This window comes from Callorhinus ursinus, unplaced genomic scaffold, assembly GCF_003265705.2.
Source record: "Callorhinus ursinus isolate GAN/ISIS: 27379988/994484 unplaced genomic scaffold, GSC_fseal_2.0 scaffold38, whole genome shotgun sequence".
Lineage (NCBI taxonomy): Eukaryota > Metazoa > Chordata > Mammalia > Carnivora > Otariidae > Callorhinus > Callorhinus ursinus.
Window position 1 is genome coordinate 12,240,500 of NW_027397100.1, and position 26,025 is coordinate 12,266,524.

Genomic DNA, 26,025 nt, shown 5'->3' on the forward strand with positions numbered 1-26,025 from the left:
ACTTTTTCCCTCATTAGTCATTATTTTAATATAAGCTTACATATACCAGTTACTTGACATTATTCAGCTTCATTACTCTGGAATTCTGAAAGAAATACAAATTCGTTTCCTGTTTGGTCTGTCCTGTCTCCAGCAAGAGTCTACTTCATTATCTCCCCAATTTGTCTCCTCAGTCCCCTGACTGGCCCAAAGCAGGTCTTATGCAAATGTTGAACTTACCCCACAAAGGCAGTTAGATTTCTTTTTCCTTCTGATGAAAATATTAACAGCATGGGAATTTGATGATAATTTGATGAATGCATCATGAAGTTAGACATCAAAAGAAAATACATAATCTGTCATACGTATCAGTTTACATTGGTGGGAGGAAAAAATCCACCAATATTATATATTTGTGGCATTAAATGAGCTAAAAACTGGAAAGGCTTCTATCATTTAAGCCTGGAGAGTTTGATCCACCTGAAGCTTTTCTTCCTCTATGTCACCAATAGAAGAAGGGACCTATTTTCATTTCCAGTACAGTTCCGTCCAGTTATAGGCTCATTAACTCCTCTTTCTACTATCAGACAGATGGAGAAACATCATCTCTTACAACCACAGGTAATAGGTGGATCTACAAGAGCCAACTGCTCCAAAATGGATGACCTTGCACTTTCTGAGAAAGCGAAAAAGATCTGAGTGGTGCCTGGCAGCCTCATGAAGCGGTCAATCATATATCTGCCTTTTTACAGAGCATTTGGCAAGTTCTCTGAAATGAAAGGTGTGATCGCTTTAAAGACATCTCACTACTAACACTGAACAAATCAATACTGAATGTTGCTGTCGTTCATAAAATCTGTTCCAAGGTACATAAACAACTGAAGAGATGTCTTTGCTCTTGTTTAAAGCAAAGATCTGGCAGAAGAGTTTTGTGGACTTTCCATCTGACCAGAAATTATAAAGACTCTGCAAAATATTACGTAGTGTAGGATTCCACTTATGAAAAAACACTGTACATTTGTGTATTACAGATGTATGCAAAGGTATCCAAAAAAAGTCTGGAGGAAATACAAACTTTCAGTCATGAGGTGAAAGGGAATTTTTACTTTTTACACTATTTGTCACAAATTTTTTGGAAGAATGTCTTAAATTACTTTTGTAAAATACTTTTCAAAAATTTTACTGTCCAAGCAGAATACTATAAAATAAATGATCAATCATTCAACGTGGCTGAGAAATAGAACATGGTAGCTAACACAGTCTATATATTGCTATGGAATCTTATCTCTTTACCTTATCAGAGTAGACAGGCCCTGCATGAGTCAATTCATAATCCATGCAACCTGTTTCCGCAACTGGTAAAGTGTAGGTGGTAATACTACTACTCAATTCCCAGGCTGTTTTGAGCACTGAATAATATATGTGAAATCCCCAAATAAACTATTATTTTTCAAACTATGTATGTATTACAAATACGCTTTAAAATACAGGGCTCCTGGGTGGCTCAGTCGTTAAGCATCTGCCTTCGGCTCAGATCATGATCCCAGGGTCCTGGGATCGAGCCCCACATCAGGCTCCCTGGCTCGTGGGGAAGCCTGCTTCTCCCTCTCCTACTCCCTCTGCTTGTGTTCCCTCTCTCTCTGTGAAATAAATAAATAAAATCTTTAAAAAATATATATACATATGCTTTAAAATACAATGCGAGGGGCGCCTGGGTGGCTCAGTCGTTAAGCATCTGCCTTCGGCTGAGGTCATGATCCCAGAGTCCTGGAATCAAGCCCCCACATTGGGCTCCCTGCTTGACTGGAGGCCTGCTTCTCCCTCTCCCACCCCTGCTTCTGTTCCTGCTCTCGCTATGTCTCCCTGTCAAATAAATAAATAAAATCTTTAAAAAATAAAATAAAATACAATACAATGTGAAACACTATATGGTTAAAGCTTTCTTCAGATATTCACAATGTACTCTGTACATAGTTTATGTGTAAAATACTATATACAAATCATAATGAACTCCTAAGGTCATTATAGCAATGATCATTTTACATAGAGTAACAGATACAGAAACTATGGTAGACTAGACTAAATCTACACAAAGTCTAGTAAATTTCAGTCACAAATCTTTCAAAGAAGTACCCAGGAACTTTCTCAATAAATAAATTCCTAAAATTTTACTTCCTTGTCAAACAGCTCTCACAAGAATAGAAGAAAAGTCTGTACAATCTAAATTCTAAATGAGGAGCTTTACAAGTATTCAAAAGAATGATGAAGAGAATTTATCTATTCCCCCTACTTCACTCCAAAGGCCATGTTGGGTCCAACCTCTATGTTCATTCACCATGTTATCTGTATATTCTACTATCTACTCAACATAAGACATCTCACATACAGAAAAGTCCTCTGTCAAATTCTTGGTTCACCATTCTATCCCAAACCTATCTGGGGTTCCTAATGTCTCCCCAAGTCTTCTCTAAAATCAGTAAATTAGCAACTTAAGCCAATTATCTTAGAGTCATCCTTGACACACAACCTCCCCCCCCGCCCATATCAAATCCTGAGGGAAATCCTATGAGCTATACTTTCAAAATATCCTGAAACCAACTATTTCTCCTTACCTCCACTGGTAACATTCTAGTCCAAACCACCAACCTCCTCTCTCTTGTCCTACAGTAGTAATTTTTTTTTTAAGATTTTATTTATTTATTTGACAGAGAGAGACACAGCAAGAGAGGGAACACAAGCAGGGGGAGTGGGAGAGGGAGAAGCAGGCTTCCCGCGGAGCAGGGAGCCTGATGGGGGGCTCAATCCCAGGACCGTGGGACTATGACCTGAGCTTAAGGCAGATGCTTAATGACTGAGCCACCCAGGCGCCCCAGTAATAATTTCTTAATTCACATTCGTACTGCCACTCTTGCTCCATGAAGAATGTTTTCCCCATGAGGAGAGTGAGCTCTTTAAAAGGTAAAGGAGATGATAACAGGAGAGGAAGAAAAGGGGAGTATGTCAGAGGGGGAGACGAACCATGAGAGATGATGGACTCTGAAAAACAAACTGAGGGTTCTAGAGGGGAGGGGGGGAGGGGGATGGGTTATCCTGGTGATGGGTATTGAGGAGGGCACGTTCTGCATGGAGCACTGGGTGTTATGAACAAACAATGAATCATGGAACACTGCACCAAAAACTAATGATGTAATATATGGTGATTAACATAACAATAAAAAATTTAAAAAATAAAATAAAAATTAAAAGGTAAAGGAGATAATGTCACTCTGCTCAAAACCTTCCAAAGGCTTCCCATCTCATTTAGAAAATCCAAAATCCTTTCTATGCCCCTTAAGGTCCTCCATGGTCTGGCCCTGTTTACCTCCTGAGACCACCTTCTACCACCGTCGCCCTTACTCAATATGCTCTAGTCTTACGAGCCTTCTTGCTGTTTTGTGGACCTATCAAGCATGCTCCTACCTCAAGGTTATGACATTTACTATTTATTCCCTTTGCCTGGACGACTCCTCTCCCAGAGATCCATATGGCTAGCTTACTTCCTCCAGATCTTTGTTCAAATGTCACTTCATCAGAAGTCTTTCTCAACCGCTCTAATAGCACTATCATCCTCTTCTAACACACCCTTTCTACTTTACTGCTACCTAACTGTTTTAAACAAGTATGTATAAAATATATATTTTAAATATTTTATTTATTTGACAGAGAGAGCACAAGCAGGGAGAGCAGCAGGCAGAGGGTGAGGGAGAAATAGGACCCCCGCAGAGCAGGGAGCCTGACATCAGGCTCGATCCCAGGACCGTGGGATCATGACTCGAGCCAAAGGCAGACACTTAACTGACTGAACCACCCAGGCACCGCTATAAAATATATTTTTAATGACATTAAATTTCAAGATCTGTGAAAGGGCTTCATTTTGTTCATTACTATATCCCTCAGACCTTGTACAAAATAGAGGCTCAGCAAATGTTAAAAGACTGGTGAGAATGTAGAATAAATGGAATTCTCAAAGACTGCTGATGCAAATATAAACTGATACAACTCTGGAAAATTTATTGGCAGTATCTACTAAAGCTAAACATATACACAATCAACGAACCTCCAATTCCACTCCTAGGTAAGTACCCAAAAGAAAGACACACATACATATACCCAGACATAGAAGAATGTTCCCTGCAACATTATTCCTTTTTTTTTTTTTTAAAGATTTTTTTATTTGGGGGGGGGGGGGGAGAGAGAGGGAGAGGGGGAGGGAGGGAGGGAGAGAGAGAGAGTGAGTACATGAGAGGGGGGAGGGTCAGAGGGAGAAGCATGCTCCTCGCTGAGCAGGGAGCCCTGTGGGACTGGATCCCGGGACTCCTGGATCATGACCTGAGCCGAAGGCAGTCGCTTAACCAACTGAGCCACCCAGGCGCCCCTGCAGCGTTATTCCTAATAACCCCAAAATGGAAACAATAAAAATATCCATCAGCAAGAGAATGGATAAACTGCGGTATATTTTTACAGTGGAATTCTATACAGCAATGAGAATGAATTATTGACCCAAGAACATGTGTCATTACTGTTGAGCAAAAGAAGCCAGATACAGAAGAAAACACAGTATATGACTATTTATATATACTGTTCATTTTTTTAAAAAGACAAAACAAACAAATGGTGAAAGAGGTCACGATATTGGCTACCCTGAGGAAGAGGGAGGAACAGTAACTGGAGGGTGAGAGATGGGCTTCTGAAGTAGCTGTGTTAATGTTATATTTTTTTTTCCAAGATTTTATTTATTTATTTGACAGATAGAGAGAACAAGTAGGCAGAGAGGAAGGCAGAGGGAGAGGGAGAAGCAGGCCTCCTGCCGAGCAGGGAGCCTGATGCGGGTCTCGATCCTAGGACCCCGGGATCATGACCTGAGCCGAAGGCAGCCACTTAACCGACTGAGCCACCCAGGCGCCCCTAATGTTCTATTTCTTGATCTGGATAGCAGTTACATAAGTATGATCACTTTGTGAAAATTCACTGAGCTGTGCATTTAGGGTTTTTTTGTTTAATCAAATATTTGCATAAAGAGAAAAATTACAGGAAAAAAGAAACACTGTCAAGTTATCTTCCAAACAGCTATTGCAACTAATATTTCATTTCTTTTTTTTTTTTTAAGACTTATTCATTTACTTTAGAGAGAGCAGCACAAGGGGGGGAGGGGAAGAAGGAGAAAGAAGAGAGAAGCAGACTCCCTGCTGAGGGTCAAGCCCCACCAGGGCCTGAGATTATGACCCACAGAAATCAAAGAGTCGGAGGCTCAGCCCACTGAGCCACCCAGAGGTCGGGTGGCTCAGTTGGTTAAGCAGCTGCCTTCAGCTCAGATCATGATCCCAGGGTCCTGAGATCAAGCCCCACGATGGGCTCCCTACTCCGTGGGGAGTTTGGTTCTCCCTCTAACCCCCTCACCTCTGCTCATGCTCACTCACAGGTTCTCACTCTCTCTCTAATAAAATCTTTATAAAAAAATAAAACATCCTTCTATTAACAACTATAGCCAAAAAAATTTTTTACTAAAAAATTATTTTCAGGGCACCTGGTGGCTCTCAGTTAAGTAGACGACTCTTGGTTTCAGCTCAGGTCATGAACTCAGCGTCATGGCATCAAGCCCCACAATGGGCTCCATGCTCAGCAGGGAGTCAGCCTGAGATTCTCTCTCTCCCTCTCCCTATGCCCCTCCCCCTCAACTTGCTCACACAAGTACTCACTCTTGCTCTAAAATAAATAAAATTTTTTAAAAATTCCTTTCATTTAAAAATATAATCCACGACTGGGGCACCTGGGTGGCTCAGTCAGTTAGGCCTCTGCCTTCAGCTCAGGTCATGATCCCAGAGTCCTGAGATCAAGCCCTGCTTTGGGCTCCTTGTTCAGCAGGGAGCCTGCTTCTCCCTCTCCCTCTGCCACTACTCCTTGATTGTGCGTGCACTCTCTCTCTCCATATCAAAATAAATAAATAAAATCTTAAAAAAAAATAAAATAAAATCCACGATTAAGTGAATTATAAAGCCATACCTTCAGCCACCTATAAACTAGAATCCAAGAGTTGAGAAAACGAATCCAAAGATGCTTTCTATGCCATACTACCTAGATACAAGAACCTAGTAGAAAAATTTACTCGTTACTGACAGTTCTTTAAAATATCATCCAGGATAAATTTAATAAAACCTGAAGCCTTCTTTCCCTCCTTAATCTCTGGGATCAAAATCAATCTGTCATGTTCTAGTATTTAATTAGCATGGATTTGTCTGTCTGTTTTCCCTGGAATCAAGAAGGGAGTTCACATGTAAACAGGACTGATCTGGCAAATGAATAAATATACAAAGAGATCCTTTTCCTAAAACAAGTTTGTGCTCTACACTGGGCTAAACCCTCACACAGTAAATTAACTCTTCAACAGCCTCCAAACTCAAAAACTGAGGTCAACCAATTGAGCCCTAATGGAATACCAATTTCTTTTCTTTTTTTTTTTTTTAAGATTTTTATTTGTTTCTTTGGCAGGGAGAGAAAGAGAGCACAAGCAGGGGGAGCAGCAGGCAGAGGGAGAAGGAGAAGCAGGCTTCCCACCGAGCAGCAGAGAGCGCAACATGGGAGCCACATGGGACTAGATCCCAGGATCCTAGGATCATGACCCAAGCTGAAGGCAGATACTTAACTGACTGAGCCACACAGGTGCCCCCCAATTTCCTATTTTTGATAGAAGTTTAAATAAACCCCTCTTAGATTTATACAAATCCCTATCAAGCATCCAGATAATCCTGTCACTTAGGGAAAGGACAGTTCCAAATTGGCATTTATGAATTATGTCCTATTATCAAAAAAGCTTTGATTATTGCATTTAGAGCTTTCACTCTAACCAACCAACATGTAGTTTTAAAAATTGGGAAATCTTGGGGTGCCTGGCTGTCTCAGTCGGTAGAGCATGCAACTCCTGATCTCAAGGTTGTGAGTTCAAGCCCCATGCTGGGTGTAGAGATTACTTTAAAAAATTAAAACCTCAAAAATAAAACAAAATTGGAGAATTTCAATTGCTTTAAAGATGGAAATGAGAGGGGCGCCTGGGTGGCTCAGTCGTTGGGCATCTGCCTTCTGCTCAGGTCATGATCCCAGGGTCCTGGGATCGAGCCCCACGTCTGGCTCTCTGCTCAGCGGAGAGCCTGCTTCTCCCTCTCACTCTCCCCTGCTTGTGTTCCCTCTCTCGCTGTGTCTCTCCCTGTAAAATAAATAAGTGGAATCTTAAAAAAAAAAAAAAAAAAGGAAATGAGAGCCTTAATTAGAAAAGATGACTGATACGGGGTCCTACCAGTTCAGCATCTGCCTTTGGCTCAGGGTCCTGGGATTGAGTCCCACATGGGGCTCCTTGCTCATCGGGAAAGTCTCCTTCTCCCTCTCCCTGCCGCTCCCCCTGCTTGTGCTCTTTCTCTGTCAAAGAAATAAAATCTGTAAAAGAAAAAGGTGGGGTGCCTGGGTGGCTCAGTCGTTAAGCATCTGCTTTTGGCTCGGGTCATGGTCCCGGGGTCCTGGGATTGAGCCCCACATCGGGCTCCCTGCTCAGTGGGGAGCCTGTTTCTCCCTTTCCCACTCCCTCTGCTTGTGTTCCCTCTCTGGCTGTGTCTCTGGCAAATAAATAAAACCTTAAAAAAAAAAAAAAAGGTGACTGATAAACTAAATTTGATCTAACTGCTGTCTCCAAACTTTGCATGTACTAATAATCTGCAGTTATCCTCTTTACCTGCAGCCACCAAAACAAATAAGCAATTGCTAAAGGTTTTAGATACCATGTACAGTGTTGTCTGAGGATTTTCTTAGGAGTCCTTCAACTTATTGTCTTTTATTTTTTTTTTTTTTTAAGAACGCTGACATTCTTTTTTTTTTTTTTTTAAAGATTTTATTTATTTATTTGACAGAGAGACACAGCGAGAGAGGGAACACAAGCAGGGGGAGTGGGAGAGGGAGAAGCAGGCCTCCCGTGGAGCAGGGAGCCCGATGCGGGGCTCGATCCCAGGACCCTGGGATCATGACCTGAGCCGAAGGCAGACGCTTAACGACTGAGCCACCCAGGCGCCCCCAACTTATTGTCTTTTAATTCATGGAACCAGAGACTGTGGAATAAGAAGGACTTCAAAGACCCTTTATCTTTTGCCTTTCCTGTACTTAGAGCATTCCTTCTCAAAAAATCTGTATACTACAATAGATGTTGAAAATGTGTTCAAGCACACAGAGGCAGCTAAAGCAGAGTATCCAATCACTGTCTATGTTTTTATGCTGATAAAAGGCAGTTTCACAAAAATGAGAAGAAAGCTGACTTCTATTTATACAGCACAAAGTTTATAATCAACAATAACTGAAAATAACATAAGGCCAGAGTTCCTCAGGAAAAGCTGATCAGCAAGTTGACAGTATGAGTTAAGACATGTTTGCTATCAAAAGATGCATTATATGTCAGAAGTCTTTATGGGATACCAACTTCCAACTCAACTTTTCCTTCACACTAGAAGACAGACAAAGGAGTGTAATCCTACCAACATCACTGAATATAAGGTGATGGCAGGAGGGAAAGGACAGAAATTATTTCGAATAGCTGTTAACCAGGAAGACATGGTAGAGAATCTACCTGGGAGGCTATTTCCAAAAACATACATCCTCTCACAGAATGTATCATAATCTAGGTGTCACACTGATATTCTAATAACTCCCCAAGGTAATTCTGATCACACACCGCTAATCCACCCATCCTCTTACCCCAGAGGAAAACCAGTCTTCCAGTCATCTAGAACCAGAGACTTAAAACAACGGAAAGCTTACTAGGATAGAGTTGGGGAAACTGTTTAATCGAACAATCAGTGGAATTGTTGTATACCTTATTTCCTAGTCTTCAGAACTAGGGGGAAAAAAATGTGAGGAATACCTATGGAATTCCTGAAATTTTGAGCTATACTATTCTTCTACTTCCTTAATTCTTTTTTTTTTTTTTTTAAATAATCTCTAGGGGCACCTGGGTGGCTCAGTCGTTAAGCGTCTGCCTTCGCCTCAGGTCATGATCCCAGAGTCCTGGGATGGAGCCCCGCATCAGGCTCCCTGCTCCATGGGAAGCCTGCTTCTCCCTCTCCCATTCCCCCTGCTTGAGTTCCCTCTCTCGCTGTGTCTCTCTGTCAAATAAATAAATAAAATCTTTAAAAAAAAAACAAAAGTTATCTCTACCCCCAATGTGGGGCTCAAACTCAGGACCCTGAGATCAAGCACCACATGCTCTACCAACTGAACAAGTCAGGAGCCCCTCCTTAACTTGATTCTTTGAGTTAAACCACTCACTAAAACACTCAACGTCCTAGTGAGTAGTTTAGACCTCAGTATTTCATGCTAATGATAATCTGTCAGCAGTACTAATGTGCAATACAACCATCTACACAAGGCAATTCTGCCAGCCAGAATTTTTATAGCTGTTAATGTATTAAGTTAACAGTACCAGGCAAGATGTCACCACTATTAGTATCAATAGAACAGGTGTAACAAATTCTTTAGCCTAACATTCAAAGTTTTCCATAGCTCTGCCTTTACCCCTGTTTTACTAAGTATATATCTTGAACCTTCCAGCTTGCATGCCTTTGCTTATTCCAAGAGTTGGCAACTAAAGTCATCTCCCACCCCACCCTCTTCAAGCCCTGCCCACAGCCTGTTTCAGTAAAGCTTGTGGGCTAACAGTTTTTACATTAAAAAAGGGAGGAGGATATATGACAGAGACTATGTGTCCCACAAAGCCCAACGTATTTATTAGGCCTTTCATAGAAAGTTTGCCTACTCCCGGCTTACTCCATTTCTCAGGACCTGAAATCATTTCCTTATCCCATTTCTCCGTATCTACCAATCCAAGATCTACCCATCCATCAAAATGCAGTTGACTATTTAGTGAAGCCTTTCTTGCTACCTTCAATGATACATATTTTTCCTCTTTTAAATGTATCCCTTTTGGAGTCACAAGGGATAGTTTCCAAAGAAAACAGAGATGCAAGATTTGACAAGAAGGCTACTGCATTAACCTAATTATTTTGCTCTTCCTGCCTTGCCCCTTCGAATCCATCTTCATTAAGACCACCAGAAGACTCAGGGGTGCCTGGGTGGCTCAGTCGTTAAGTGTCTGCCTTCGGCTCAGGTCATGATCCGGGGGTCCTGGGATCGAGACCTGCATCGGGCTCCTTGCTCAGCGGTAAGCCTCCTTCTCCCTCTCCCCCTGCTCGTATTCCCTCTCTTGCTGTGTCTCTGTCAAATAAATAAAAAAATATTAAAAAAAAAAAAGACCACCAGAAAACTCTAGAACACAATCGTAACTACGTCATTCTGTCATCCTATTGCTCTCCATTAGCTATAGAATAAAATCCAAGAATAACACCCCGACCCCTGCCTGCTTCTCTTATTTCCTGCCATTCCTCCCCTAGTACGTTATACTTCAGTAACTGCTTTTAGTACCCTCCAAACCCGGTCCAGTCTTAACTTCCCCCATCTCCTACCCCTTCTTTACTTGGGTCGCATGTTTTGCTGGTAAGAGTACAAAAACTGATATACCATCTCCAGAGTAATTTGGTAACATCTATCAAAATTACACAAAGTGGGGGCGCCTGGGTGGCTCAGTTGGTTAAGCGACTGCCTTCGGCTCAGGTCATGATCCCGGAGTCCCAGGATCGAGTCCCGCATCGGGCTCCCGGCTCAGCGGGGAGCCTGCTTCTCCCTCTGACCTTCTCCCCTCTCATGCTGTTTCTCTCTCTCAAATAAATAAATAAAATCTTAAAAAAAAAAAAAAATTACACAAAGTGTATTTTCCTTACCCTAGCAATTCTACTTACAGGAATTTATTCCACAAATTTATGAAATAACGTGTTTTTTTTTTAAGATTTTATTTATTCATTTTGAGAGAGAGAGAGACAGAGAGAGCACAAGCAGAGGAAGAGGGAGAAGCACACTCTCTACTGAGCAGGGAGCCCGACACGGGGCTCAATCCCAAGACCCTGAGATCATGACCCGAGCCGAAGGCAGACACTTAACCATCTGAGCCACCCAGGCACCGCTGAAATAACATTTTTAACAAAATTATGCAGCACTGTTTGTAACACAAAAAGACTGGCATCTAAATGCCCATCCACAGGGGACTATAGGAAAAAAAAGTACTGTGCACCCATACAACGAAATACAGTGTAAAATGAAGGTCTTTTATACATATTATTATATGGCCTACAGGAATATATCTGAAAGGATACAGGGTGCCTGGCTCAGTCATTAAGCGACTCCTGGGATCAAGCCCCGCATTGGGCTCCCTGCTCCTCGGGAAGCCTGCTTCTCCCTCTCCCACTCCCCCTGCTTGTGTTCCTGCTCTTGCTCTCTCTCTGTCAAATAAATAATACAATCTTAAATAAAATCTTTATTAAAAAAGGATACAGAAGACACTGGTAATTGCCTCAAAGGAAGGGAAGAGTGGCTAGAACACAGAGGTGAGGGAAACTTCACTAAACAAGTCTTCGTGACCTTTTAAATGTTTAATTATGTAAATACACTGCCAGTCCACAGGCACCTGGGTGGCTCAGTTGGTTAAGAGTCGGCCTTCAGCTCAGGTCATGATCCTGGCGCCGACCTGGGACCAAGGCCCACATGGGGCTCCCTGCTCAGCAGGGAGTCTGCTGCTCCCTCTGTCTGCTGCTCCCCCTGCTTTTGCTCCCTCTGTTTCTGACAAATAAGTAAATAAAATATAAAAAAGTATTTAAAAAATAAAGATAAAATAAAATCACATTGGGCGCCTGGGTGGCTCAGTTGGTTAGGCGACTGCCTTCGGCTCAGGTCATGATCCCGGAGTCCCGGGATCGAGTCCCACATCGGGCTCCCGGCTCAGCGGGGAGCCTGCTTCTCCCTCTGACCTTCTCCCCTCTCATGCTGTTTCTCTCTCTCTCTCTCTCTCTCTCTCAAATAAATAAATAAAATCTTTAAAAAAAAAATAAATAAAATAAAATAAAATCACATTTTTGTACATAAATAAGTAACAGATTATAACCCACTAAGAACCTATATTTATATAAAAAGACAAGAAAACTAAATATGATATATATCCTGGACTGGATCCTAGACCAGAAAAAAAAATTTTTTCCTATAAAGAACATTATTGGAACAAATGGCAATATTCAAAAATTCAAAAAAGTTTGTATATTAAATAATACTATTATATCAAGACTACTTCTGGATTTTGGTAAGTATATTATGGTTATATAAGAGAATGTCCTAGTTTACAGAAAATAATACATTATGCTATTTAGGATAAAAAGGTATCGCAGCTGTAACTTACACTAAAAGTTCAGAAAAGTAATCTACAATATAAACAGAAACAGAAAAATTAAGTAAAGTGTTGACATCTGGGGAATCAAGATGAACAAATGGGAATTTGAATACTACTCTTGCAACTTTTTCATAAGTATAAAATTATGGCAAAATACAAACTTAAAAGTACAAAAAATATTTTTATAATGCAAATCACCATCCTTGAATATTTGTGTTTTTCTAAAGCAACTTACAGTATTATGTACCATATTTAAGAAGAGGTAAGAGTATAGTTAAAACCTTACCCAGGGGCACCTGGCTGCCTCAGTTGGTAGAGCAAGAGAACTTCCCCCCAACTTAAGATTTATTTATTTATTTATCTGACAGAGAAGGAGAGTACACAAGCAGGGGGTGCAGCAGGCAGAGGGAAGGGGAGAAGCAGGCTCCCTGATGAGCAGAGACCAGGAGGACTTGGGGCTTGATCTCAGGACTCTGGGATCATGATGTGAACCCAAGGCAGATGAACTGACTGAGCCACCCGAGTGCCCCCAGCATGAGACTCTTGATCTCAGGGTCGTTGTTCAGTTCAAGCCCTTTTTATAGGGCACAGAGTTTACTTAAAATAAATAGGGGCGGGGCGCCTGGGTGGCTCAGTTGTTAAGTGTCTGCCCTCGGCTCAGGTCATGGTCCCAGGGTCCTGGGATCGAGCCCCATGTCAGGCTCCCTGCTCTGCAGGAAGCCTGCTTCTCCCTCTCCCACTCCTGCTTGTGTTCCCTCTCTCACTATGTCTCTCTCTGTCAAATAAATAAATAAAATCTTTAAAAAAATAAAAATAAAAATAAATAGGGGCACCTGGGTGGCTTAGTCGGTTCAGCATCCAACTCGATTTCAGCTTGGGTCATGATCTCATGCGTCTTGAGATCGAGCCCCACACGGGGCAGGGAGTCTTAAGATTCTCTCCCTCTGCCACTCCCCTCTCCGGCGCACATGTGTGCTCTCTCAAATAAATAAATTTTTTTTTTTTAAAGATTTTATTTATTTGACAGAGAGAGACACAGCGAAAGAGGGAACACAAGCTCGGAGTGAGAGAGAGGGAGAAAAGCAGGCTTCCCGCTGAGCAGGGAGCCTGATATGGGGCTCGAACCCAGGACCCTGGGATCATGACCTGAGCCGAAGGCAGACACTTAACGACTGAGCCACCCAGGCACCCCATCAAATAAATAAATCTTAAAATAAATTAATTAAATTTAATTGATTAATAAAAACTAAAACAGAAACACTTAGCCAAGGATGCCTGGGTAGCTCAGTTGTTCAAGCATCTGCCTTTGGCTCAGCTCATGATCTCAGGGTCCTGGGATTGAGTCCCGCAATGGGCTCCCTGCTCAGGTAAGTCTGCTTTTCTTCCTCTGCCCCTCCTGCTACTCATGCTCTCTCCTCTCTCTCACACAAATATACAAATAAAATCCTAAAAAAAAAAAAAAAAAACAAATCAACAACAAAAAAATAAACACTTAGCCAGACCAACCCATCAAGGGAAAATTAGGTGAAGCTTAAGACAACTGGAGCAGCGGACCCTAAGCCGCTCTAGGCAGCTAGAGAATGAATGCTGGAGGAACTAAAACCAACATCACCCTCTTCTCCCACACCTCTCCCTCACCACTCAGAACTTCCCTCTCCTAAATCATCCCTAACGAAGACTTGCTTTATGCCTGCCTTTTCTCCCTGTAAGGTTGGCTCCACTTCTCTAGAGGGAAACAAAGGCATAATCACTTTCTCAATATTAAGGACCAAAAAACCTTGGCACATTTTTGGGAGAAATGTTACTAGTATTTAAGATTTTATAGAGAGGGGAGGCAGAGGGCAGGCAGTGGTAAGGATATAAACTAGCTAAAAAATACATAGGAAGGGGGCGCCTGGGTGACTCAGTTGGTTGAGCGACTGCCTTCGGCTCAGGTCATGATCCTGGAGTCTCGGGATCGAGTCCCGCACTGGGCTCCCTGCTCGGCAGGGAGTCTGCTTCTCCCTCTGACCCTCTCCCTTCTCATGTTCTCTCTATCTCATTCTCTCTCTCAAATAAATAAATAATCTTTAAAAAAAATAAAAGATAAAAATCCTAAAAAAAAAAAAAATACATGGGAGGGATGCCTGGGTGGCTCAATCAGTTAAGTGTCTGTCTTCAGCTCAGGTCATGATCCCAGGGCCCCGGGATCGAGGCCCGCACCGGACTCCTTGCTCAACAGGGAGCCTGCTTCTCCCTCTGCTTGTGCTCGCTCGCTCGTACTCTATCTCTGGCAAATAAATAAAATCTTAAAAAAAATAAAAATAGAAAATAAAAAATACATGGGAATTAGAGATAACTGTATTGATTAGTGTAGTTCTAGGGATATAAGGTAAAAATGAATAAATCTGTGCTGTTCAATGTCTGTTCTCATGTGGATTCAAAAAATTAAAAGCAAGCATGACCTCTGCATGGAGATGGCTAAGTTAACAAAGAAATAAGGGAAACATTTGTAAGAGAGGAAAAGATCAAAGTAGCGTGTCAAGGGAGCTGTGCTATGCCTGGTATTAACATCTCACTTGAGCTGCTGAAGAGGTCAGATTACATATTTGTCGCCATCAGCTAATTTAATTGAAAGGTCTAGCCAACTCCAAAGCTATAAATTCAGACAGAAGGATACCTAGCTCTGGGTTATTCTAAATTTTACTTTGATTATCTGCATTTAATTAAGGAATACAAAACAGAAAAGTAGAATCAAATCTTCAAGAGCCACATTCCAAACTAAAGGTTCACTTCGTTAAGTCCATATACTATATTGGATGATCCATATTTGACAGCTCCTCACAGGGCCATGCAAAATTAATCTGGACATTTCCTGGGCTTTTGATGTTCACTGCCATCATCTGTTTCACTGCTAAGATCAGGAAACATATGGGATGAATTGGTAAACGATGCTGAGAGTTTCTGTTGCTTTTTTTTTAATTCATCTCTAAAGCTAATTCAGGATACCTCTGAACAAGACCAAGATCTAGTACAGTAGTGGTCTCTAAATTATATTCCAATTCCTAGGACTTTTTTTTTAAAAGATTTTATTTGACAGAGAGAGAAAGACAGCGAGAGAGGGAACACAAGCAGGGGGAGTGGGAGAGGGAGAAGCAGGCTCCCGGCAGAGCAGGGAACCCAACGTGGGGCTCGATTCGAGGACCCTGAGATCATGACCCGAGCTGAAGGCAGATGCTTATTAACGACTGAGCCACCCAGGCCCCCCTAGGACATTTTTTTTTTTAAACAAGAGATGTTAAGGGCGCCTGGGTGGCTCAGTCGTTGAGCATCTGCCTTCGGCTCAGGTCATGGTCCCAGGGTCCTGGGATCGAGCCCGACATCGGGCTCCCTGCTTGGCAGGGGGCCTGCTTCTCCCTCTCCCACTCCCTCTGCTTGTGTTCCTCTCTCGCTGTGTCTCTGTCAAATGAATGAATGAAATCTTAAAAAAAAAAAAAAAAGGATGTTAGAGGAATAAAGTTCCTTAAGAAAGATGGGAAATCAAGTAACTTCAGGGGAACACCAGGGTCCAAGGAACACATGTCTAAAAACCTCTAGTCTAGTCAGTAAAAAGAAGCCATGTGATAGTAAAAAACAGTGGGTTTTGGACTTAGGTCTCAATGGAAAATGAACTCAACACCAGGACTGAACTAAGTCTGAATAGTGCATCTGCTACTGATTAACTGTGTGACCTTGGGCAATTTAAGTGCTCTGAGCCTTACTTCCTCATCAAACAGAGATACTAACTCCCTCCCAAGGTTGTTCCAAGAATTACATGAGATGACATACATGAAAAACGCCCAGCAGAAAACCTAGCAAAGACCCCCTTTTTAAAGAATTCAACTGAACTTAAAATCTGATTCAGTTGACACATCTGCAATGGACTCATTTCACAAGTTTAATTTATGGTACCCCAGCCCCTATAATTTCAGGTAGCCTCAAGGCCTTCAAGGGGCCAGAGAAAGAAACCAGAGACAAGGCAAAAACAGCCATAATACAACCCAGAGACAGGATCTGTCACATGTACATATACTAGCTCATATTGCACATGGGGTCAGTCAGTACAGCAAGAGTGTGGCCCCTCTTCTTGGTAATCTTACCAAAGCAGAAACAACAATCAGGGAGAGACTGTCCCTCATTAAGCCTTCAAGCTTTCACAAATTTGAAGTAAATCTTTACAATTCAGTGACTGCTTTCTGTAATATGAGGTTCAAAACAATACTCTAAAACTAAGGAGTGAGGGGCGCCTGGGTGGCTCAGTTGGTTAAGCAACTGCCTTCGGCTCAGGGTCCTGGAGTTGGCTCAGGGTCCTGGAGTTCCAGGATCAAGTCCCGCATTGGACTCCCTGCTTGAGCAGGGAGTCTGCTTCTCCCTCTGACCCTCCCCTCTCTCATGCTCTCTATCTCATTCTCTCTCAAATAAATAAATAAAATCTTTAAATAAAAAATAAAAAAATAAAACTAAGGAGTAAGGATAAAACTGGCAGGTGAGAAATCTTTTTTCCACACCTCTTTCCTCCCAGTTTTTCCTTATCCTGGAAGAGGTATGAACTTAGTGAATTAACTCATCTTGATCCTAGTGCTGCATTCATTTATTGTACACCATCTTTTAAATGATCTTTTCTGCCTAAAAGCATTCACTAAATTCAAATAACTAATCATAAAGTCTAGATCTGCATGTTCCACAACAGGCTTAATACTCAAGAACAAGCGTAAAGTCGATTTATATATAGGAAAGCCAATGGGTTCCAAACCAGCACAAATGCATTCAACAGTCAAAGATGGAAGACAAAAATCATTACAAGTATCCAAAATGTGATTCAATTTAATAAGTCCCAATTCTCAAAACCAGTCAATAATCCTCAAAACAGCTAAAATCAAAGGATAACTTTTTGTTTTTTAAAGTTTTTATTCAGTCATTTGACATAGAGAGAGCAAGAGAGGGAACACAAGCAGGGGGAATGGGAGAGGGAAAAGCAGGCTTCCCGCGGAGCAGGGAGCCTGATATGGGGCTCAATCCCAGGACCCCAGGATCATGACCTGAGCCGAAGGCAGATACCTAACGAATGAGCCACCCAGGTGCCCCTGTTTTGTTTTGTTTCAAGTGGGCTCCATGCCCAACGTGGGGCTTGAATTCAGGACCCTGCGATAAAGGGTCGCACACTCTAGTGACTAAGCCAGCCAGGTGTCCAGATAACTTTGTTACTGACAGGAAAACTTATACCCAATTCTACACAAGAACTCACTGAAGTATCAACTTTAAATTAACATGCAGATAGCAAGTGACTGAGTAATTAAAGTTTTGTAGCAATATTATTACTCTCAAAGCCTTCAGCTCACTTCACACTGCTCTGTCATGGGGTAGAGGTGGGAGATGCGACTGGGTATATACAACATGAGGCAACAAAGGATCTGAACATCTCCCTCAAAGAGGGGAGAAACAACCAGAAAAAGTTCTGTAGTGCAGTAGTATTTAGATATCTGTAAGAGCTGCTTCCCTTCCCTTATAAACGCTATATTCTGAGAACTTAAATGACCTTTCAAATATAGGAACTTCACAGTATCAGAGTACAGAAATGAGGGTTTGATTTTCCCATTCATTGATGGTCAACACATTTTTTTTTAAAGATCTTATTTATTTGTCAGAGCGAGAGAGCACAAGCAGGGGGAGCAGCAAGCAGAGGGAGAAGCAGGTTCCCCGCCGAGTAAGGAGCCCAATGCAGGACTCAATCCCAGGACCCTGGGATCATGACTGGAGCAGAAAGCAGCCGCTTAACTGACTGAGCCACCCAGGCATCCCGGTCAACACTTTTTTAAGGTGATCTCTATGCCCAAAGTGGAGCTCGAACTCAACACCCTGAGATCAAGTCACATGCTCTACCAACTGAGCCAGGCAGGTGCCCCGAAGGTCAACTTTAAGATTTTTTTTTTTTTTAAGTAATCTCTCCATCCAACATGGGGCTCAAACCAACAACCCTGAGATCAAGAGTCACATGCAACCAAGCCAGCCAGGTGCCCCAGTCAGCTCATTTTAAGTTAACAGCTACCTCAATGTTAAGAGCTCAGGCTCTGCTGTCAGATCTAGATTTTAATCTGGGCTTTGTCATTTATTAGTTCTATAACATCTGAGTCAATTTCTTAATTTATAAAATCAGGATATATACCTACCTAGAAGACTGGAGGATTAAAAGGCAAAAGGTAAATGCATGATATCTAGCCCAAAATAAACATTCACTATGAAGTTATTACTAGGCAGGAATTATCCTCATTTACAGATTAAACAGTCTCAGAAGTTGAAAAACTTCCCAGAACTGGGCCTTAAACACAACGTCGGCCTGCAAATTCTTTCTTTTTTTTTTTTAAAGATTTTATTTGAGAGAGAGAATGAGGTAGAGAGAGAGCATGAGAGGGGAGAGGGTCAGAGGGAGAAGCAGACTCCCTGCCGAGCAGGGAGCCCAATGCGGAACCCGATCCCGGGACTCCAGGATCATGACCTGAGCCGAAGGCAGTCGCTTAACCAACTGAGCCACCCAGGCGCCCTGCAAATTCTTTTTCCATTGTGATCAACAACCTGCCTCATATGTATCTGTGTCTTTTCAAATAGGCTACTAACTGCAATTTAACTGGTCTTGAATGTGTGGTCTCAGATTATGGTGCTTCTCGGGGGTTTTTTTCTTATCCAATAGTTTTGGGGGAAATGACTAAATGCATCAGTATGGCATAGTAAGTAAGGACCAAAGAAAGGATGAAACCCTGTATCTCATTGTTAGTATGCTTACCTGGGGGTAGCCTTCCTCCTCTCCATCTGATTTGCTTTTAAAATCTGCTTATGAGGGAGTGCCTGGCTGCCTCAGTCAGAACTCATGAGTCTGAGACCCATGTTGGATGTAGAGATTAAATAAATAAATAAACTTTAAAATCTGCTTATAAACTGGGCTCAGACATGTATCTTTGAAGGATGTGTGGAACATGAGTGAGCTCTGAAAGTGTGAGATGTTACCCTATTAACAGGGTATACAAGCTTCAATCATAGTCATGGTCCCAGCAAGAAAGAAAGCAAACTCCAGAGTAAGGATAATTCAAGGAGGGTTTAATAACAGGACTATAAAGGTGATCATAACAAGGGAGAGTAGTATCCTGGGATTAGAAAGAACACTTCTAAACTGGAGGAACAAAGGAAATAAAAACTTTCCAAATCCAGGAGTGACTCGTAGAAAGAACCTCCTTTAGAGGAATAGCAATCTTCAAACAAGGGAGACAACCAGCCAGAAGCAATACCCATAGGAAGGGAGCAGGGAAATTTAAAATTCCCTAACCTTAGATGGGAAGGAAGCTCTTGATGTAGTTCATATAGGTAAGTCCGCCTTCCAGGGCAGAGAACTGGCAACATATGGACAGTAGACCTAGAGGAGCAAATGGAAGGTACCTAATTCAACCTCCAGGAAGTCTCTCTGGTACACATTCGCATCTTCTTTCATGCTAATGGGCAAATGCCAGATAAGGAAAGAATTACTGAACATATGACAATCCTCACCCCAGGTTATATTTATTTGAGAGAGAGAGTGAAAAACAGCATGAGAGGGGAGAGGGTCAGAGGGAGGCTCCCCACTGAGCCAGGAGCCTGATGTGGGACTCCATGTGGGACTGGATCCCAGGACTCCAGGATCATGACCCGAGCCGAAGGCAGTCGCTTAACCAACTGAGCTACCCAGGCACCCCAAAACTCACCCCTTTTGAATAGTAATGCACAGGGCCCATCTGCCATATCTGTAATCAAGCTGTTCACTAGTAAGTATGGTCATTTACCATTTTACTTGTAACTGTTCAGAATTCTTTGAAGGGCCAATGGCATATACATTTCTCCATGTTTAAGGACTTCCCACTTACCCTGTTAAGGCAAATAAGATCAAAAACATGCAGATACTATAACTATTAAGGAGCTTACATTTAGGAGTTCATATTCCTAGATAATTAAGAAGGCAGAATGAGGTAAGTGTCATGAAATAAAAGAGCTGCAGTGCGCGCCTGGGTGGCTCAGTTGGTTAAGCGACTGCCTTCGGCTCAGGTCATGATCCTGGAGTCCCGGGATCGAGTCCCACATCGGGCTCCCTGCTCAGCAGGGAGTCTGCTTCTCCCTCTGACCCTCTTCCCTCTCGTGCTATCTCTCATTCTCTCTCTCTCAAATAAATAAATAAAATCTTTAAAAAACAAAAAAAAAAGAAAAGAGCTGCAGTGCTGTGAAACGTTCTGGAATAGGCTTCCTTGCCCATCTGGCCCCTGCCAGGAACAACTCCAGCCAGAACTCACTAACAAGGTATACAAGCTTTAATCAGGTTCCCTGCAGGTCCAAATCTGGAGAACTACACACTAAGCCCTCAAGCGAATCCAAGTATCTGCTCGGTACCTAAAGAGGTCCACCATTCCTCCTCCTGGAAAAAGCCCCTCTCCCTCTTAGGCCTGGTTCAAATGTCATCTCCTTTCCTAAACCTTACTTGGACCTTCAAAGAACAATTAGTTATTCTTACCCTGTATTCCCAAAAGACTTTGCTTCCAGCACTTAAAGCACTTTATTATTATCTATGCAAGAGTGCAGGGCCGCTACATCGTAAGTCTTCCTTGTATCCTCAGGCACAAAATAGTGGGTCAAGCACAGTATAAGTACTCTACATATATTATATACATTATTATATACACATTATCAATCATCACAAAACTGTAAATGGCGCAGACTCTCATCAACTCAATTTTAACAGATGAGGAAAATAAAGTGCCCAGAAACGTTGAATAATGTGCCCAAAGTCTCAAAGTTAACAGGACTGGAACCCAAGATTTCAACCTAGGCACAACTCCAGAAGTGAATCCTAATAGACCTCATGGGTTGAAAAGGTCCCACTAAAAGTAAATGGTCCCCACCCCCAAAATGCAGTTATTATTCACACCAGGGTATGAAAGACAATACTGGGCGCCTGGGTGGCTCAGTTGGTTAAGCGACTGCCTTCGGCTCAGGTCATGATCCTGGAGTCCCAGGATCGAGTCCCGCATCGGGCTCCCTGCTGCTCAGCGGGGAAACGTCTCCCTCTGACCCTCCCCCGTCATGTGCCCCCCCTTCCTCGCTCTCTCAAATAAATAAATAAAATCTTTAAAAAAAAAAAAAAGACAATACTGGAACTTCTACTTATATTTTAGTTCATCCTTTGCAAACCGTCCATTTTTGCATGTTATAAAATGTACATAACATAGACTACAGTTACCACTGTAATAGTAACTTAAAAAATACACATGCGTGCACACTCAACCCTATCTACTGTTCTTATACTAAAAACATTTGAAGCCAATGCTGTAGACGACTTCCCCCAAGGACTGTGAGCTCCTCCACTCTCTGCCCAGCACTTCAGTTAAACATATTAACCAATCAAGACTATAGGTAAGCTCCAAGAGGCAAGAATCTGCTTTATTCATCTTTGTAAGCCCTACAATAGCACAGGGCCTGGTGCTTAGCAGATGGTCAATGCTGAATCTAACTGTATCATGGAAACGTCACTGAAAAAATCCTCTCAATATTTTAATGCAACATACTATATATGCCTCCAGATTAAAAGAAAAAGTGTACTAAGCATGCTAAAAATGTAATATAGAATTCTATTAGGAACACTAAAATAAACAAATAAATCTGTTACATAACAGAACCAAAAACTGTACTTTGGGGGTATATTTTAAACCAAAAATTGCATAAAACAGATTTGGACATAAAAAACTTGAGTTTAAAAGTCCTTTCTTTTGAGGTGCCTGGGTGGCTCAGTCATTAAGCATCTGCCTTTGGTTCAGGTCATGATCCCAGGGTCCTGGGATCGAGCCCAGCATCGGGCTCCCTGCTCTGTGGGAAGCCTGCTTCTCCCTCTCCCACTCCCCCTGCTTGTGTTCCCTCTCTCGCTGTGTCTCCCTCTGTCAAATAAATAAATAAAATCTTTAAAAAAAAAAGTTCTTTCTTTTACAGAGATGGTGCATCTTAGACCTAAAGGGTTACCCCTGCCTCTCTTTTGTTAGAAGCCCCAAGAGGAAAGGCTCAAAATATCAAAAGCAGCAACTGCAGGCTTGATATGAAGAGGCATTGCTGGATGCACCTACTTTGCATTTCTTCAATCCAACTTTTAATGAGTGTCAAAGAAGAGAGGCCAGGTGAAGCCTCCCATTTTTTTTTTTAATTTTACTTGTACAAATTTATTTATTATTTATTTTTAAGATTTCATTTATTAATTTGAGAGAGAGACACAGCGAGAGTGGGAACACAAGCAGGGGGAGTGGGAGAGGGAGAAGCAGGCTTCCGCGGAGCAGGGAGCCCGATGCGGGGCTCGATCCCAGGACCCTGGGACCACGACCCGAGCCAAAGGCAGACCCTCAACGACTGAGCCACCCAGGCGCCCTAAAGCCTCCCTTTTATATGAAAGCCTGAGGGCTCTGAGGCTAGATCAGTGTTCCTCAGTTTCATCTGCTGCAAAATGGGCATATTCAAATACTAAACTCTTATTTACACTATCACCAGGATTAAATGAAGAGAAAACAAGCGAAATGGTCTTGTTTCCTCATTTACTTTGTCTCCCCCCCCTCCCCAAACCAAACTCAAAGACTGAGTTTGGCCTATCCATTTTTTTGGCTATATCCCCAGGGTCGAGAATGGTACTTTTTACTTAATAAATAATTTAATAAATATTGAATGAATAGAATACAAAATGCCTGCTGCTCAAAAATTGTTGACTATGACTGTCATTGTAACAAGAAACAATTAAAATTTTATTGTTGTTATTAAGAGATACCACCCCCCTCCCCAAGGATCTCAAAATTCTAGGAGGAACACTAGACAAATGCGGGAATAAAGAAATGGAGGTAAGAAAAACAACTGGATCATAAAGCAGGGCTAACCGAAGACAACATCTTAAACAAATACACAACCAGAGCCCATTTTCGGGCTTTTCCGAGGGAGGTTCACCCCGAATGAGGTTTATCAGCGATTCCAGTAATTACAGTTTTCACGCTTCTGTATGTCCCAGTTTGTGCCAAGCATTCTACTGGCCCCACAAAACCCAAGAACCCTGGCGGGGGATATGGGGGTGGAAATGCTCTTCACACCCCCATTTTGCAGAAGGAACTGAGGCTCCGAAAGACCCAAGGTCACATCCCCTAAGCAGGGGAGCCAGAATATGAACCCAGGCAGTCTGACCCCTGAGCCTGCACTCAACAGGCCCCCTCAAAGAGGCCATCCTCGCCTCCTCCACAATCCACCACACACCCCTTGAAATTGGGCGTGTGTAATACTTCCCCAGGAGCCGGACTTAGTGACCCCAGCGCCGGGAGAACAAAACAATCCTTGTCCGCCGGTAAGTCGGATGGACGCCGGCCGGGCCTGGGCTCCGAGGCCGCGGTCCCCACAGCTTCGCTCACATCGCTAGCCCCGAGCCCTCCGGCGGGCGCATGAAGCGCCCGGACGGTCTCGAGAACGCGGGAAGGCCCGACCCACCGCGTGACCTTGGATCTGCCGCCTGCTTCAGGCCTCAGTTTCCCCAACCCCGCCTCGCACCGGGGGCCTCTCGGGAGCCCGCGCCTGTGGAGCAGAAGGCCCCTCACACGCCCCCCTCAGCCTCCCGCCTTCCCGCCCTGCTTACGCTGGAAGGCGGCCGCTCCAGGGACGCCCACCATCGCCAAGGGCCTCCGCCGTGCGCCTCCTGCCTCCACCCGCGGCCCGGGCCGCTCGCAGGCGCCGCCGCGGGACTTGAAGCCGCGACGCTCGACAGCCCCAGCACCACCGCTGCAGCCGCCCCCAACGCCACCGTTAGGCCGCGCGCCGCCCCGCCCCCCGGTTCGCTCCGCCCCGCCCGCCGGGCACGCCCCCGCCGCGCGCCCTCGCCCGCCGGACAAACGCACGCGGAAGCCCGGCCCCAAGGCCTGCTCCAGCTAAGCCCCGCCCCCTGACCTGCCACGCCCCTTCCGCGCGAACCTGAGGCCCTATCCAGGCGCATCCAGCTTCTCAGACCCGCCCCTCCTGTGTCACGCGCGCCCATCACGCGCCAGGCCCACGCGTCTGGCGCTGGGCTTCCGGCTCTGGCCGGGGCAGGAACCCAGGCCTAGAGGAGGAGGTGAGGCCCTAGAGGGTGGAGCTTAGCGGGGGAGGGGACAGCGCTGCACCTGAGTTCTCCAGGTTAGGGCTTGGTCGCCCAAACCGTGTCGTTGGGTAAGTCACTTCCCCCTTTTAGCCTACCCTGTGCCAAATGTCTAAAATGTCGTCATCATGGTATTGATAACAGTTATCATTTCTATTACTGAGCTCTTTATCATTTTCAGGTGTTTACATACACTCATCCATTTAATCCTCACAATGAGGGAGAGAGGTATTATTTTCCCTTTTTTATACATGCAGAAAGGGCTTTCCCACTAACCAACTTGCCCACTGCTTACTGTTAACATGAAGCAGAGATGGGATTGGAACCTAGAAACTTCAGACTTCAGACCCAGTACTTTGAGCTACTCTGAACTATTCTGCCTCCCAAAGACTCAAAAACAAGAATTAAAATTAAAACGAGATTAAAAATCACAAACTTCAGGGCATTTGGCTGGCTCAGTTAGAGCATGCAGCCTTGATCTCAGGGTCATGAGTCCAAGCGCCGTATTGGGCATGGAGCCTATTTTAAAAATAAATACATAAATAGGGGCGCCTGAGTGGCTCAGTCGTTGAGCGTCTGCCTTGGGGTCAGGAAATGATCCCAGGGTTCTGGGATCGAGCCCCGCATCATGGCTCCCTGCTCTGCGGGAAGCCTGCTTCTCCCTTTCACATTCCCCCTGCTTGTGTTCCCTCTCTGCTGTGTCTCTCTCTGTCAAATAAATAAATAAAATCTTTAAAAAATAAAAATAGGGGCGCCTGGGTGGCTCAGTCGGTTAAGGGGCTGCCTTCAGCTCAGGTCATGATCCTGGGGTACTGGGATCGAGCCCCACGTCCGGCTCCCTGCTCGGCGGAGAGCCTGCTTCTCCCTCTCCCTCTGCCTGCCACTCTGCCTACTTGTGCTCTCTCTCTCTGTCAAATAAATAAAATCTTTAAAAAAAAAATTAAAGGGCGCCTGGGTGGCTGGCTCAGTTGGTTGAGCGACTTCCTTCCGCCCTGGTCATGATCCTGGAGTCCCGGGATCGAGTCACACATCGGGCTCCCCGCTCGGCGGAGAGTCGGCTTCTCCCTCTGACCGTCTTCCCTCTCATGCTTTCTGTCTCTCATTCTCTCTCTCTCAAATAAATAAATAAAATCTTTAAAAAAATTAAAATAATTTTAAAAGTTTAAAAAATAAAAATAAATACATAAATAAAAATAAATTTTAAAAAAATTCCAAACTCCTCTATATACAAAAACACAATAAAGTTCTTTTAACTTTGCTTTCTTTTATAAGCAGAAGACAGGGATAAAATATCTGCAACATATTCAACAAAGGATCAATATTCACAGTAAATAGGGCACCTGGGAGGCTGTTGGTTGAGCGTCTGCCTTCAGCTGGGGTCATGATCCCAGGGTCCGGGGATAGAGCCCCACATCAAGCTCCCTGCTCCAAAGGGGAGCCTACTTCTCCCTCTCCCTCTGTTACTCCTCCTGCTTGTTCTCTCTCTCTCTCTCTCTGTCAAATAAATAAATAAATAAAATCTAAAATAGATATATTCAAA

The 26,025-nt window shown here is 43.4% G+C and overlaps 1 protein-coding gene across 2 annotated transcripts in view; it reads right to left on the minus strand.

The window, feature by feature from the left end:
* CBFA2T2 (CBFA2/RUNX1 partner transcriptional co-repressor 2) overlaps window positions 1–24,168 on the minus strand; it is a 154,666-nt gene extending 130,498 nt beyond the window's left edge. For both annotated transcript variants that reach the window (XM_025876567.2, XM_025876566.2), the window contains exon 1: window positions 23,991–24,168. In XM_025876567.2, the coding sequence (XP_025732352.1) occupies window positions 23,991–24,024 (34 nt within the window). In that variant the 5' untranslated portion in view covers window positions 24,025–24,168. The remainder of the gene's footprint in view (window positions 1–23,990) is intronic.
* Between the last annotated feature and the right edge of the window lie 1,857 nt (window positions 24,169–26,025).